The 16,140-nt window shown below is 42.5% G+C and overlaps 1 protein-coding gene across 1 annotated transcript in view; it reads left to right on the top strand.

Annotated features, from left to right (window-relative positions):
• Positions 1-16,140, top strand: part of UACA (uveal autoantigen with coiled-coil domains and ankyrin repeats) — a 31,963-nt gene that overhangs the window by 3,655 nt on the left and 12,168 nt on the right. The window contains exons 2-10 of the mRNA XM_054077715.1: positions 9,620-9,753; positions 10,490-10,578; positions 11,246-11,310; positions 11,702-11,759; positions 12,263-12,333; positions 12,440-12,546; positions 13,126-13,307; positions 13,735-13,772; positions 15,632-15,718. Of these exons, the coding sequence (XP_053933690.1) occupies positions 9,620-9,753; positions 10,490-10,578; positions 11,246-11,310; positions 11,702-11,759; positions 12,263-12,333; positions 12,440-12,546; positions 13,126-13,307; positions 13,735-13,772; positions 15,632-15,718 (831 nt within the window). The remainder of the gene's footprint in view (positions 1-9,619; positions 9,754-10,489; positions 10,579-11,245; positions 11,311-11,701; positions 11,760-12,262; positions 12,334-12,439; positions 12,547-13,125; positions 13,308-13,734; positions 13,773-15,631; positions 15,719-16,140) is intronic.

Raw genomic sequence — 16,140 nt, 5'->3', positions numbered from 1 at the left:
TGCATCCTAAGATACGACATGAAAGCGAGAGCTGGCGTGCGTTATGCACGCACTTCAGAAATGGGCAGTGCTGCCTGGAGCACTGGCAAGTCATGAAAATGAGCGGATGTAAAAGCAGGTGAAAGTTTCTGCCAATCTTTTCTCCTCTGGGAACAATGATACTGGATTTTATTTAATTAAGAGAAACTGGACATCATATATAATTAGTGGAAATGGTTGTGCAAGAAACAGAGGTAGACATCTGAGCACTTGCCCTGGTGTGGTGATCTGTGATTGTTTAATTAATACCTGAATGAGTTCTTTAGTTGGTGGCAGCTGGACTTGTTCAAGGCTGCATTAACACTTTCTTGTGGAGGCTGCCCACTTCTATTCAATGGGTGACTTTTCCTCTCTGTGTAAGGAGTGGAACTTTGTGGGTTGGCCCAGTACTTAATTCAACAACTCCTCCTGCCCTGTCAGCAGCAGAGGGGGAAGGTACCACCTTTCGTTCCAATCCAACCCTTTTTATTTAGGGAATGGGAGAATACTATTTGTCTGAATTGCAAATTAATCAGCAACACTCTCTTTGTATGCACAGCAGAATAACTGTTAAAAATGATTTATAGTACCAGCGTGCTGTAGAACACACATCAGTAATTGCAGGAATGAAGTAAAAAAATAGATGTTTGGAGTCTAGTTTTAACCGAAGATTTGAGATATCTTCTTAAATGAAGGAAAAGACTTGTGCTGCTGGTGGCACGCACTGGTTTGTAAATGAATAAAGTTTCACGGTGTTTTGTCATGACTTCGCTCTGGGCAAAGACAAAACAGGTTTTGTGGGCCACGTTGATCACAGTGCTGTGACCCATCAGCAGAATTTTCACAGTATTGCTGCTGTTGACTGGAGCAAAATTGCTTTGCTCTCCCCCCTGCCTCCCTTCTGTCTGCTGTGGGCAAACTGAGGTGACTTCACGATGCCATCTTCAGGCGGCATGGCTGAGAATCCATTTATAATAGTCTAGTGGCAAATCCAAGGCTGACTGGGGTTGTTCTTCAGAGCATGTTTGGGTTCCAGGGAGCTTTATTAAGGCTTGAGCTAATGTGTGCTCTTTGAAAGAATACCTTTGTGATTCATTTGCGTTTAGTTAAACACAATTAGGTGCTGGTTTGTGTGATGTTTGTGGTTGATGCTGAAGAAACACGAGGTTAGTCAAGGCAATTTGTGGTTTAACAAAAGCTCTGTGGTGCAGCCTGTTTACAGGTGCACTGTAATTCTCAGGCTCCTTGAAGAGAAGTATTTGTCAATGCTTTATCATTTTGGAATGTAGCAATTAAAGATATTTGTAAAATTGGAGGTATGGTGAGTACCTGTGTGCAAGTAAAATGTCCTTAGATGAACTGCAGGCATAATTACACAGGTAAGGCTGCTCGGTTATCTTATTTTAGGTTCATCTGCCCTTTTACTCAGATACAACTTACGTAGTACTTTGTCAGTACCTGAATGTTAATATTTATTAACAAGCAAAAGCTTATAACATCTGAGAGACTGGTATTGTCTCCATATTTTCATTACTTAATGGTGACCGAACAGGATAGAGTCAGTCTGTAACGGCGTATTCCGTTCTCCGTGCTCTGTGCTTGAGGCTGCTTCCCTGCCTGATGAATGTGATAGTCGTGTTGTGCTCCATCACTCCCTAATGTTTTCTTTGTTATTAACTAATGGAAGCACACAAATCAATCGGTCCTTGCCTGGGAACCTGCAATTTTGGACTAATGGTTTGCCTGGAGTTCCGAGGCAGGCGGTGATGTGGCTGGACTTCTAATGCTGCTTTTAACAGCAGGCAAAGCTGGACTCTGACCTTGTGCTGCCTTCTCCCTGTTTAAGAGGGCAATGCCTTCTCCAGGGCACTGCTGAGGGTGAAGCTGGGCTGCAGCAGGACCTGGGCAGTCCTCTGGTTTTGAGGTGAAATGCAAGATGTTTCCTTGCCGTAAAAGGGTGCAGTGTTCTTCCATGTGTAAATCTGGCCCCGGTTAACATAATGCCCTTTATAAGACTGTGTTGTGATGTAGCTGCAAATCCCTGGGTTTGTTTCCAGGATGTGCAAGTAGTTCTGGTCACTTTGATCAGGGTCCAAGTTGGTCTGTATCAGAGGGCTGAGAATGTGGTCACGTTGTATCAATGAAGTGCACTTGAGTTGCCTTTTGGTGATGAGACATGAGGAAGTTTTGCTTAAAAACAAAATTGTAAATATTTTTAACCTGCATAGATAGCTAGAAGAAGGTTTGAACGCTTTCTTGATAGTTAATAATTTGATCTTGATGGGATAATCTAATTTGTGGTAGGGAGGAAAACTTTAAATCACGAATGCTTACAATGAGGTTTTAGATGTTTACTGTTTGCTTTGCTTCAACTTGTTTGTTAGGGGACTGTTCCCTATATTAATTACGGGATTGCAGTTACATATAAATAAGTCATGCAACAGCACAACTGCTAATGTGAATTCTTGACGAGCATTTTGAGAGCAGACAAAGCCAGCATGGCCCTTGTAAGGCTGCTGGGTCTGATCCGTGTCTATGCTAAGACTTACCCACTTTGTAGCATTCAATGATATTTTCTGTCAATGGAGAAATTGCAGTAAATGAGGTGATAACATAACGTGCTGTGTGTGGGAACTTGCTGGGTGAAACAGGAGCCCTGTGTTTGAGCTGTGTCTGGTTTTCCCTTATGGAGACTAAACAGCACAACTTAGTCTGTGATTTTAAACTCAAAACATTTGTATGTGAACACAGACAAATCCTGATAAGCAAGATAGGATTCTAAAATATGGAATGCCATTCCCCACCCTCCATCCCATTTGGGATAACCCATTCCCAAACCTGGTATCTGCAATGTGTTCTGTGCAGCTTGTGGATAAAACTGAAGCCAGCAAGGTGGATGGGAGTTAGCTGAGGTGCATCTGTGCTGTAGGGGCAGCTGTTGCTGGTACATAGTTTAACAAAATAGTTTTGTCAGTCTGACTGATCCTTTTGTTTTGTCAGTCTGTGTGGTCTTGAAATAAATCAAACTCCTTCAAAAGCAACCGTCATTGTGCCGTGTGGAACCACGGGGTGTGTCTGGTCAGGCGTTGGGTTTGGTCACAAATGTACTCTGACCTCTGGAGAGAGCAGGAGAATGAAACACGTGGGCTGGTTAGTGTGCTGAGCCTGTCCTGCTAGTCTGTGCTCAGCTACGTGACACACGCATGCATCTCAAGTAACTCCTTCATCAGCGAGTGCCTGCAGGAAAACAATGGGATCACAACTGGAAAAATTAATATCTTGACAAAAATGGGCCTAAAATTAACAATCTCTTCTTTGACAAGAATTGTTCTATCTGATCAGCTTCACAGACTTCAGGAACTGCAGTATTAGTTTTATAATGGCGTGATGTTAGTGGTTTTGGCTAGATAATTTTTAGGAGCACTCATACATTGTTGAGCCCTGGCTGTATGTGGTGATCACGGTGTTTTACCCGCGCTCTTTGCTCTCCGGGTGTTTTATCTGCTTATGTCACCCGCTAATGGCATTAGAGGAGGATGTGTCCTGTTTGGTTTTCCTCCCTCTTAATAGGATTATCTGCCCAGCCTGGCAGTGACGAGAAGCTGCGCTCGCTTTCACAGGTTTATGTCAGCTTTCAGGCTGAAAGGTTTAAGATCTGCTTTGAATTATGACGGGTATTTCTGAAGTGGGTTAGATGACTACTAGGGATCGTCCATGCTTTATTTAAATATGCTGTTTATTTAGGTAGTCAGTGTTCTGCAACTCTGTAGGCAAAATCGTTTACAGACTCTGGATGAGCAATTTCCAGTTCAGGTGGAAGTTTCCTGAGCAATACTTATATTTCAGCAATACTTATATTTCAGAATGTTAATTCATTACAGTTTTTTTCACTATAATGTTAAGACCAGTATTTCTTGTATCCCAGCCCTGTGTTGTCTTTTTGCAAAGGTCAGATCATTCCCAAACAGGACATGTGCCTCATAGATTGTGGTCGGACTGATGACCAGGAGTCTCTTCATGTGGGTTTTTTGCTAGCATTAAAAGGCCTTGGAAGTTCCCTTCTGGCTGCTGGAATTTCCCACTGGAGAATGTCAGGATTGAGGAAAAAGAAATCTCAGCAGAAGAGCTGCTGTGTTATGGATTGCTTTCCAAAGGCCTTTGGGGTGGGGATCTCCATTTGCCTGCCCTTTTTGGGTCCCTGTAACCCCAGTATTATTCTCTCCTGTTGTGCCTCGGGATTGCGAATAAAGAGCTTCCTTTGCTTAGAGCTCCTTGGTGGGGACACGTGGGTGGGTGGGGGAGTGTGCAGGGATATCCTGTGCATGGCTTCAGGGGCTCTGCCTGCTGTTCTTTAGTTTCGTTGGTAAGATGCGCAAGGGCTTCAAGCTCATATTCACCAAGTCTGGTGCTATGTTTATTGGTTAATATATATCCCATGACAATAATGAACTCTACATACTAACTTTGAGTTGCTTCTCAGGTTGTCAGCAGCGTACAGATACATATATTTATGTAGCAATTAAAACTATCCTTGCTGGTAGCCACCCCATGGCTTTCATCGCCAGCAACGATGCGCCCTTCCCGCTGCCCTTGGTAACTGGAACATCTTCTCTTGCTTTGCGCAGAGAAGTGAGAGTAATTAGGCTGGGTACCAAGTAGATGCAGAGTGTAAATAGCGCTGGTGGCCATCATTAGTGCTCTTGCTGCTCTCATCTTTAAATACTTAATTGTAATGATGGGTGAGGAACAGGTTTGTTTTCCAAGACAGTCTGTCCTATAAACTTTGGTTCTGAAATATGCATTATAGCCTTCTTGATGAAGGACTGAGTGGTGACATTCTTTATCTGCTGCGCTGGTGTCACACGGGTGTTGCACGGGTGTTGCATACATCACAGGATGTAATGCTGTGTAATGGCCCGAAGACACTAGCAAAGTGAGGACTGCAGATAGGTAAAGCAGTTTGACTTCTGGTCTGCTAAATATCTGGTAAGAAAAGGGGGTTCAGGGGGAATAGAAGTAAATAATTGTTCATGCAATGTACAGTTAAATTGTACGGTCCCTTCCTGAAGCGTGCGGAGGATGCAAATTCTTACTTGGACTTGAGGGAAAACTGGCCAAGTTAATAGAGTCATTCCTTCCAGTTAAGTGTGTAGGTAGAATCCCTTCAGCCTGAGAAGTCTGAATTATTGAAAGCTAGGAGAGTGTTTGGAAAAGCAACCTGTGCTTTTTCAGTGTATGTGCTTTTTTTGGAGCGTGCTGGTGTGAACGCAGATCTCTACCTCACTCCAGAAGGCATTACAGTGCCAGATGGATGTATGGACCATGTGCAGACCCTTAAGGCATCTGCCCAGTATGAAGCCCTTATGCTGAGAGCACACCCGATACAATCTGATAGGAACAAGTAATGCTTTTGGTCCTAGCCTGATGGTGGACATGGGGTACTCCCTTATCTTGGGAGGCCTGGCATTCAGCAGAATTCCTGGCCGGCTTAAACTTAGGAAAAACAGGTGCTTTGTGTTAACAGAAAACGGGCAGTATTGCCTTAGCAAGGGATCAGTGTGATGTGTGACACCTCCAAAGATCTGTGCTGGTCGCACATCTGTTGGTGGTCTCTGTTCTGAAAAGCAAACTTGAGTTAGATTCCAAACATTGGCTACACTGCAAGAGTGCAGCACAAACACACTTTGTTACTTTGGACCCTTGGAGCTCTCTGAGATTCCGCTGCCTTGGAGAACGATTTAATCGGTGTGAGTTTATAGCTGGGCAGTATTTATCAAAGCTGTTCAGAGCTGATGGAGCCATGGAAGCAGTGTTTCCTGAGATCTGCTTTCTGGGCTTGGTTTGGGCTGGGCAGGAGTGGGGAATGTGGTTTAGCAATCCTAAATCTTGTGGTCAAGACTGTCTCCAAAGGATCTTCAGTGTAAAGGGACTGCAGGCTGAGTGCAGCACATGAATTGTCAGGAATGTCTGCAGGCAGATAACAATGGAGACAAGTGAAACCCTCGGGAGAGATGAATCAAACGCTTCACCCGGGAGGCATAGTCTTACCTATGTGATTTCTCACCAGGGAGCACAGGAATAAGGCGTGGGGGAATGGTTTGAAACTGAAAAGAGAGGAGATTGAGATGACATCTTGAAAAGCAATATTTTCCTGTGAGAGTGGGGAGACCCTGGCCCAGGTTGCCCAGAGCAGTGGTGGCTGCCCCATCCCTGGAGGTGTTCAAGGCCAGGTTGGATGAGGCTTTGAGCCCCTGATCCAGTTGGAGGTGTCCCTGCCCATGGCAGGGGGTTGGAACTGGATGGACTTCAAGGTCTGTTTTGACCGAAATAATTCTATGATTCTATCAAGTGGCTTTTTATTGCTGTTGCTGTTATTTGTGAAGGGTATTTCCTCTCCGCCCCCCCCCCCCCCCCCCCAATGCCATTTTTAGCTAGAGGAGACAGACTTGTTTCTGGCCAGCAGATAACTTGAGGTGATACAGTTATTCTAGTAATCACTGTGCTTTTTTGGAGGGGCTTTGTCACATGGACACTTCCTGCAGGGAAGTCTTGGAAGGTTCTTCTGGCATACGTGTTATTGCTGCAAATTAGAGGGTTGGTGCTCCCAGCCAGCAAGATGGAGTAGGTTAGGAGTTACTGGGGAAGAGTGAATTTGTGCAAATATGAGTGATTTTTAAAATCCCTTTCCCGAGAAGACCCATTTATAGGTTATTTGCAGTCTCTTGTGTGTGTTCTCCAGGGTGTGTGTGGTTTTCCTGGCTATGCATCATGTTTCTCTCCTGCAGACAAAACAGAGCATTGCTCATCATGTTGACCCAGTCTCTAAACAGGGCACTCGGGAGATCTCCGTTTAAATTTAAAGCTTGTGCGAGTCTGCATCTCCCCCGCTGTTAATCATTATGCTGTCTACTTAATGTTTTGACAGCCTTCCTGACTCCTCTCATTTAACGTGTTGGGAGACAGGCTGGCAGCAGCAGAAAGCTGAAACCAGGCTTTATTCAGAATGGGTTTTGTCAGTGTGAAAGGAGATTTTTTTTTTTTTTTTAAAGCAGAGGCATGTGTGTTTTCTAATTTAAAATGGGTTACATTTCTGTCAAAATAGGATCGTGCATTCCATCTGCTCTGCGGCTGTAACTGTCAAATCTGATCGCGAGTCTGGTTTCAGCTTTGTGGTGTGGCGGAATGGGAAAAAATGACTCCTGGGAGTATTTCAGTCCTCCTGTGTTATTAGCAGTGATGAGTATGACCTTTGTTAATGTCAGGTGACAGCTAATTTGACTAACGTGTTTGTTATTTTAAAGTGAGTGTTTGCATGTCTGCAGAACATAACAACACTGTAGTAAAGTTTCATGCATGCTTGTCTTGTTAGTTAACGTTAAATCTAACTGGCATTACTCAGGGCACGAGCACGCAGGGAATGTATTAATAGCTATTGCTTTCCGTCCCCGTCTATCGGAGACTGAGTTATCAGAAAATAGATCTGAGCTGAGGAGACTGTCTACGTATTGTTTACGAGATATTTCAGACCTGGGCAATATCTACTGGGGTGGGAGTCGCGCTGGCAGGCTGGGACTGCACAGACAAGAGCTCTGGGAGGGCAACTTGGGGTGCTGTGGGGAGAGGCCAGGCTGGTGGCCAGACCCACACAGGCTTTGCCAGACTCTGCCCAGGGGTAGCCTGTGCTGTTTTCAGAGTGATGAAGTCTGAAGATGATCCTGAAGATGGGGAAAATACGCTTGGGGATCCAAGTTAAATGAAGGATGGAACAAAATGAGTTCAGGGCAGTGGAGAGAGCCTATTTCTTGAAGCAGCCTGTTGGAACGCCGGCTTGGTGCTTTGTGAGCCACAGCGGTTTGTAGTGGGGTGTGCGATAAACTGATTGCTTCAGGCAGCGAGGAGCTGCGAGCTCTAGGATGAGTTGTTGGTTTTCTTGTGCAGCTAAAGACACAGTAGGTATCTTGCATTTCCTATCAATGGCAACCATTTACACCTGCAAATATATGTAAGGTTGAATGTTGTAGATGTTTTGTAACTGTTCCTTTTTAATTAATGAGAGTTGTATCTGTCTAACAACTCCTCCTGTGAGTTTTCTTTAAATGCTGAGTGCTTGGGTGACAATATAGGATTTGGTCCCTCATAAGTAAGTGGACTGTATCCACTCTATAAGTGTTATAAGGAGAGGGAATAACACTTATTAAGATTACAGTAATTAAAAATGCTCATGTTAGTGGGAAGACTAACAAAACAGCAAGAAAGAATGGCTGGTGAAGGGTTTTCCATAGGATTGAGTGTGTTTGTGATAGCCAGTATAAGGTGTGAGTCTGAAACTCAGCTATCTGAACCCAGCTGCAAACATGCAAGATGCAATCGCTTTCCTCTAAGGGTGTGAAAAGTCACATGCAAAAAAATTTAGAAGGAACAGTGCTTGATGCTATCTGTGTTTAGTTTCTAAGGTATTTAAAAGGAAGATGTAAACTGTGCCTGCTAAGGTAGCTTGCAGCTGAGGCTCTTTTCCAAGGCTGTGGAGGAATGCCGTCCACCCCAGCAACACGGGCAGCTTTTGCTGGGAACAGCGATGTCACCAGCATGGAAACTTCATTGTGCCAACCAGGCTGACTTGGCTTTTACACTATTGGATGTTTGAGTCGATTGACAGTCAGTAATGCTCTGTGGCAGGGCAGCACTAGTGGGTGTAACTTCATTATTTCCTGGTTTTACTACTTTGTCACTTCTAGCAAGTGTTGTGCTTAAAAAGCTTTTGCTGAGACTTTGATTAGTGTGATCTTGTTTATATTGTGAGGATGGGGAATAATCATGGTTGCAGCTCCTTAATGCAAATCATTGTACAGCTGTAGGGTGGTGGCAATGGGTTTGGGTTCAGTTCTGTTTTGTATCTCCTGTTTTACCTAGCAAGTGCTGGCTCTGGTACGAGGTGAGCCCTTGCTACAGCTTGGAGCTCCGACTCCTTTGAGAACTGGTTAACTGTCATCAGCGCTCTCCAGCATGGATCTTCCAGACTTTACCACATTAAATCTTGGAAAATGTTAGTCTTTGCTAGCAAGGCAGTTTTAATCTTGAGAGAATGTATCTTTTTTTTTTATGTAGCTCTTGGTTTTTATCCATTGTTATTGTTCTTGCGCTCACATGAGGATTGCTAAGCCTTGTGTAGTGGGTTTGGTGTTACAAGGAGGTGGAGTATGTTGTGATGAACTCAGCATGAAAAATATGGGACTAATTGGCTGCTTTCTCACTTCAAGAAACAAAAATGTTTACAGCTAGTCTCTAGCTGCTCTATTTTGGAAATTATTTGGTATACCAGTCTTAATATTCTTTATCCAGTGAGGCGTGTGATCCCCAGCGTTAAGTAACTTTGTGGACCTACAGGCTGCATATGTGCTGCTGCTATCATTAAATTCTTTTGCTGCATAGAGCTAGATTTGGGTAAACTCTGAACACCTCAATAGATATAATTCTGTTTGCAAATCAAGATATTTTTTGTTGTATCTCCCCAATCGCATATGATTCAGACTCTTCTTTAAGTTCATTTTGTAGATCAAGTGTACCATAAGCTCACCTGCTTTTCGAATTTTCTCTTACACAGCTGAACACAGACTGGAACAAATATGATGACAGGTTAATGAAAGCAGCGGAAAGGGGTGATGTGGAAAAAGTTTCATCAATCCTTGCCAAAAAAGGAGTCAGTCCTGCTAAACTGGATGTGGAAGGGAGATCTGCGTAAGTAACTTCCAGTATCCAATAATGGTTTTGGGAAGCTACTGAAACTTAATTCCTAAATCTTGCTGCTGCTCTAAGCTCTTTCTTAATAGATAAATCTATGTAATACACCGTGGTAGATTCTAGCCTCATTGAAAGTAGAACACCATATAGCTAGGATGTCACGTTCTCATGAGCAATCTTCATTTCAAAGTGAAGGTCGGTATTTAAATATTTGGTCTTGTTAGATTTGAATGTTAAAGAGAGATGGAAAGCATATTGTTTTTTGACCTGGTTCACTGATTCAAGGTAAATAATGACTACTTCTCCAAAAAGTCATCTTGTTCCTTGAAGTGGAATCTGAAGAACTCTTATCCAGCTTTGGGCAGCATCCAAACCCTGTTTTATACTGTATAATGCATTTGGTGTACAGCTATTTGCTTGGACTGTCCTGGTTAATACTACCTTTTTTTTGTCAATAAAACAATTGTGTTTAAGCAAGATTATGTTCTTCTTTTAGATTCCATGTTGTAGCATCAAAGGGAAACCTAGATTGCTTGAACACCATCCTGGTTAATACTACCTTTTTTTTGTCAATAAAACAATTGTGTTTAAGCAAGATTATGTTCTTCTTTTAGATTCCATGTTGTAGCATCAAAGGGAAACCTAGATTGCTTGAACACCATCCTGGTTAATACTACCTTTTTTTTTGTCAATAAAACAATTGTGTTTAAGCAAGATTATGTTCTTCTTTTAGATTCCATGTTGTAGCATCAAAGGGAAACCTAGATTGCTTGAACACCATCCTTATTCATGGAGTTGATATCACAGCTACTGATGCTGCAGGTGGGCTTCCTTAAATGTCCAAGTGCAACTTGTACAAATTCTCCCCTTGTTTTTTTATTTTGGAGCAGGATTAAATTAAGCTGTAGGATAAATGTTATTTCTTTCCATGGATTTCACTGTGATTGGCAAAAACATTATCTGTGCATTGCTGAACTTGGAGGAAACTGGTCATGGCTAGTTGTGTAATTTGTGGATACCCCATCCCTGGAAGTGTTCAAGGCCAGGTTGGATGAGGCTTGGAGCAACCTGATCCACTGGGAGGTGTCCCTGTCCATTGCAGTGGGTTGGAACTGGGTGAGCTTTAAGGTTCCTTCCAACCCAAACCTTTCTATTCTATGTTTCTGTGAAATCAAAGTGATGTGGCAGGTAAATCGGTGGCAGCAGCTGGAAGCCATTGTATCCAAAATGCTGTGGGTGTTGATCTGAATGTGTGTGTCATGATGTTTCATACATCAAACTCGTGGGAAGTAACGAAGCCCATGGAATTATGGAGGAGGCTGAAGAAACTGCTGTTGCACTAGTGAAGCACAAATTAAGTTCTTATAAATTAGTGTTACATGATTAGAAATGGACTTTGAGAAACAGCCTAGGAGTGTTGAGTTTGTGTGGTATTTCTAAATGGCACATTCAAACCAGATTCTGGATCAATGTTGGTCTCTCTTTTTAGGTAGAAACGCGTTGCACCTAGCTGCAAAATACGGACATCCTCTGTGTTTGCAGAAGCTGTTGCAGGTACTCAAAATTACAACTTGTACATTGTTATGCTTTTTATTCTTGAGAAGAAAAAAAGATGCTCTTAATATGATTCCAAATTGGATTTGCCACTCATCTTTCTCTTCTTTTTTAACAATCCTCTTAAAAATAAGAGAATCATGGGGAAATGATCAAGGGGAAAAGACCTTTTGATATTAATTTACCTCCAGATATTTTGATGTATGTGTTTAGAACACTGATGTGCACGTACCAATAGCTGTCTTTCATGTATGGCATATTTATGAACTATAAACTTTTCTTTTTTATTTTTTTCTTTTAAAATTGCTTTTTATTGCTTTAATTCAAAGCTCAAAATATGTCTTGTTTTCTTAATGCAACCTGAATCTTAGTGGATTCCTTATTTTAACAGTACAATTGTCCAACGGAAAATGTGGATCTTCAAGGAAGAACTGCTCTTCATGATGCAGGTAAAAGGTTTTGCTTTTCTGGACCTATAGACTGAAATCTAAATTTAATTAATGGATTAATATTCAGGTGGGCCACGTTCATTTTTAATTTTGGCGGAAATGTTTAGGAGGAAATGTTTAGTGTTATGACGTTAGTCCTTAATAGCAAGCTCATTAATAGTCTTAGCAGAGATTGTGGGTCTGAAAGTGTCTCCTTAAGCCCATGAATTATCTAGTAAGATACTAAGTATCACAAGCTGTGTTTTAGAGCAGTGATGTTAGGTTAAGATACCTTTACTTTGGGTTGTCTGCATCCTCCTTCTGCCACGCAGTGTCTTGAACAGGAGAGCTGTCATTTTCATGTGCTTTTGAGATTGTTGTATGAGAAGAAAGCCATAGAGCCTAGTCATCCTTTAACTTAGTTGCATGAATTTTTGTGAAACAAATAGCCCTGAGGAGGAGTTTGGGGTTTCAGCAAGGCTGTTTTCAGCAATGTAACTTATTCTTCATTTTTTTCTTGAAAGCTATGTCAGACTGTTCCGCTAGCATACAATTGCTGTGTGACCATGGGGCCTTGGTGAATTCAAAAGATGGAGTAAGTAGCTGCTTATAGCTCTTCCATGTACAAACGCTATTGGAGTTCTTGTGCTTTCTTTACTTTCTCTCCCTCTCCTTACTACTTTTCCCCTTTCTCTCTTCAGGACGGGAGGACACCACTGGTGCTGGCCACTCAGATGTGTCGTCCCACAGTCTGCCAGCTTCTGATAGACAGAGGAGCAGATGTTAATGCCAGGGACAAACAAAACAGGTAACGCATGCAGAGTGGTGTCAGAATGCCTGCTGACATTTAAAGGGTGGAAAGCTGTCCTTTGGCCTTCAGACTACAGAACAAATATGCTAAATTCAGTGGAAAAGAACCTGGGATTTAGTTCAGAATTAGATGTACCAGTTCAACAATGTGGATAAGCGTGGCCTTTCTTATTGCTTTTTATTGCGCCTAAAATACATACAGGCTTGTTACTGCCAAGCACTTGCCCCTGCTTTGTCTAAACTTCGTCTTATGTTTGTCTTGTCTGTTGCTGTTTGTATCTAAAGAGAGGAAGCCAGAAGTAACATGAATTTTCGAAACACTGGGGGGCTCTCAAAGGCAAACTTATGATGGGTTTTGTGGGAGTACTGGTATTATAGTGGTTTTGTTTGCTTTTTAACAAATATTTAAAGATTGACTAAATGACCTTTTAAAGCAGTTTGCAGTCTTGTCAGAGGACAGATTGACTCAAGTTTCCATGATTTGGCACAAGTGCATGATGGATTGTTTCTGTAAGTGAGTGCTCCATTAAAGCCTGTGATTCGAGTCTTTGAATGCAATGTTTCTCCCCACCCTCAGGACTGCCTTAATGTTAGGCTGTGAATACGGCTGCAAGGATGCGGTAGAAGTTTTGCTCAGAAACGGTGCGGATGTTAGTTTGACCGATGGTCTTGGTCATGACTGTGCTTACTATGCGAGAATTGGGGACAATATTGACATTTTGGCTTTGATAAAAGCTGCCGTTGAGGATTCCAGCAAAGGTATGAAGAACATGGCTATAGAAGTTTCTTTCACTTGAATCGTGTCTCTTCCCACTGCTGTCTTCAGGAACTGTTTTTTGGAGGACAGCTGTAGTCCTTTGGACAAACTGCCTGCCTGGGAGGGGGCAAAGAAGGCTTTTGGGTTTTGTTTTTAGTAAAGCTTTTAAGGTTAGTGCAGGCTTTGCTTTGAGGCATTAACATTGCTTAACCTGACATTCTGGTATTGATCATAAGGGTTGGTTAGCTTTATTTGTAGAAAATCTTTATATTTTTGAATGTTTCCATATTAGATTAATTGGGCATGGTGGTGAATCTACTTCTTGAAATGTCTTCCTAAGACTGAAACTTGATAGAATTAGCAGAGTGTGGTGCAGGAGTCTGAATGAAACACATTTTCCAATTTCCTGTCTTTGTGATGCTTTTTCAGCAAGAGATACCATGAAGAGAGGGCAGCTTGAACAAAAGGTAAGACCGCTTGTACTGAGTGTCTCCTAAAGACGGTGTCTGAGGATGTGAGAGGACACGCAGCTTTAGTGAAATTTCCTTGTTTTGGATCATTATGCCCTTCAGCTCTTACAATAAAGGGCCCTGGAAGACAAGGAGTGTTATAGCCTGATCTGGGGCCAGTAAATATTCTGCAGTCTAGAGCTGAAAGCAAGCTATCACTGAGCAAGGTTTTGTGTCACTACAGCATCTTCAAAAGTTCATTTTTCTGCAAGGATGTCCCCCACATAAGATGGCGATACCTGATGTTTTGAAAATGGGTCAGGGCATGTAGGGAATAAACTGAGTTGTCTTTAACTGATGTAACAAGATTTTCCATTTTGAATTCAAATATTTAGTCTGCATCATGAGGATTAGAGGGCTGTGGTATAAAACTTTCTGTCTTTTCTGCGAAGTAAATAGCCTTGGTAGCTGCCCTATAGTGACAATTCATGATTAAATTACCTTCCCTAAGCTACTGATGAATGTGTAGCACTTTCTTTTTCCAACATCAGTGCCTCATTTGACAGTGAACAATGTAGTAATTGGCAAATATTTCAAGATGTTGAAATTTCAAGACTTATATTACTAAGTAAGTGCCTGGTACTTAAAGATTGATGCTATGCGTGTGTGCTGCAGGTCAAACAACTTTACCTGCTCTTTTTGAGCACACTGGCTTCTTGCCACTTCTTTATACTGACATACTGCTCTTCAGCTCTGAGACAGCTCTTTGAGAAGCTTTACATGAGCCAGCAATGTGCGCTCACAGCCCAGAAGGCCAGCTGTATCCTGGGCTGCATCAAAAGAAGCATGGCCAGCAGGTCCAGGGAAGCGATTTGGCCCTTCTATTCCTCTCTTGTGGGACCTCATCTGAAATATTGTGTCCAGTTCTGGAATCTTCAATGTAAGAAGAATATGGAGCTGTTGAAATGGGTCCAGAGGAGGGCTACAAAGATGATCGAAGGGTTGGAGCACCTTCCATATGAAGACAGGCTGAGAGAGTTGGGGTTGTTCAGCCTGGAGAAGAGAAGGCTCCGAGGAGATCTTATAGCGACCTTCTAGTACCTGAAGGGGTTACAAGAAGGCTGGAGAGGGACTGTTCATAAAGGCTTGTGGTGATAGGATGAGGGGGAGCGGGTATAAACTGGAGAGGGGGAGATTTAGACTGGACATTAAGAAGAATCAGAGAATCAGAGAATCCATGAAGTGGTTTGGGTTGGAAGAGACATTAAAGCCCATCCAGTTCCACCCCCCTGCCATGGGCTGGGACACCTCCCACTGGATCAGGTTGCTTAAAGCCCCATCCAACCTGGCCTGGAACACCTCCAGGGATGGGGCAGCCACGACTTCTCTGGGCAACCTGGGCAAGGACCTCCCTACCTTCCTTGTGAGGAATTTCTTTCTAATGTCTGATCTAAATCTTCCCCCTTCCAATTTAAAGCCATTCCCCTTCATCCTATCACTACGTGCCCTTATAAAAAGTTGAGAGGGTGATTAAGGTTGTGCTGTGTTGCAAAACTAGGTCTCAATTTTTTGAATCCTTAACTTCATGTGTAGCTTGGAAGATTCCCTCTGTAATCAGATTGTGTGTCTATTTCTATCTGAAAAAGATTCCATGATGTGCATATTCAGGATTAGAGCTTTGACAAGCATCCCATTTACTCTCTGGGTGAGATTGAGTGAGCTCTTACTGAGAAGCAATCTATCAAAATGTGAATGTTGGGAGTACTCTCCCCCTGTGGGAGGCGAAATGGAGGCTGAGCACAGCCCAATGTCCCTAGAAATGGATGTCTGGGAGCACACCAGGGATATAAATTGATGCTTTACTGTTGCGCTAACAGATTGCCAATATGTCACAGAAGTGGAGTCGGCTGCATGCACAGGAGGAGGTGAATGTCAAGCTGTATCAGAAGGAACATAATGCTCAGGTGAGAGAGAAGGGCTTGACTTGCGTATTCTCATATACATAATGAACTAGACATATTGAAGGCAATATGAAGGCTTGTAAAGTGAGCTTTAGCCTCATCATTAGGAAAGGTCATATATATTGCTGTTTACTTAAAACTTAATTGCACAACTGCGTAATGTGGCAGTTATGCAGATGAGCTGTAAACTTTACACAAACAAAAGTTTTTGTCTTCGTAAATAGCTGCAAGTCTCATCTTGTCTTCGCTTTTCCTATCCATTGACTCTCTGTCTCCTTTTGCCTGCAGTGAAGTTATAGGGTCACAAAACAGGAAGGTTTATTTTTGAACGTTCTCAAGTGATGTGTGTTTGTTACTAAAAATAACCTGTCATAATTGTTCTACTAACAGCATTAATTTTTTCATTTCATTGCTTTGTTATTACA

This window comes from Cuculus canorus, chromosome 12 (assembly GCF_017976375.1).
Source record: "Cuculus canorus isolate bCucCan1 chromosome 12, bCucCan1.pri, whole genome shotgun sequence".
NCBI classification, from domain to species: domain Eukaryota; kingdom Metazoa; phylum Chordata; class Aves; order Cuculiformes; family Cuculidae; genus Cuculus; species Cuculus canorus.
This window is presented reverse-complemented; position numbering and strand designations above follow the sequence as displayed.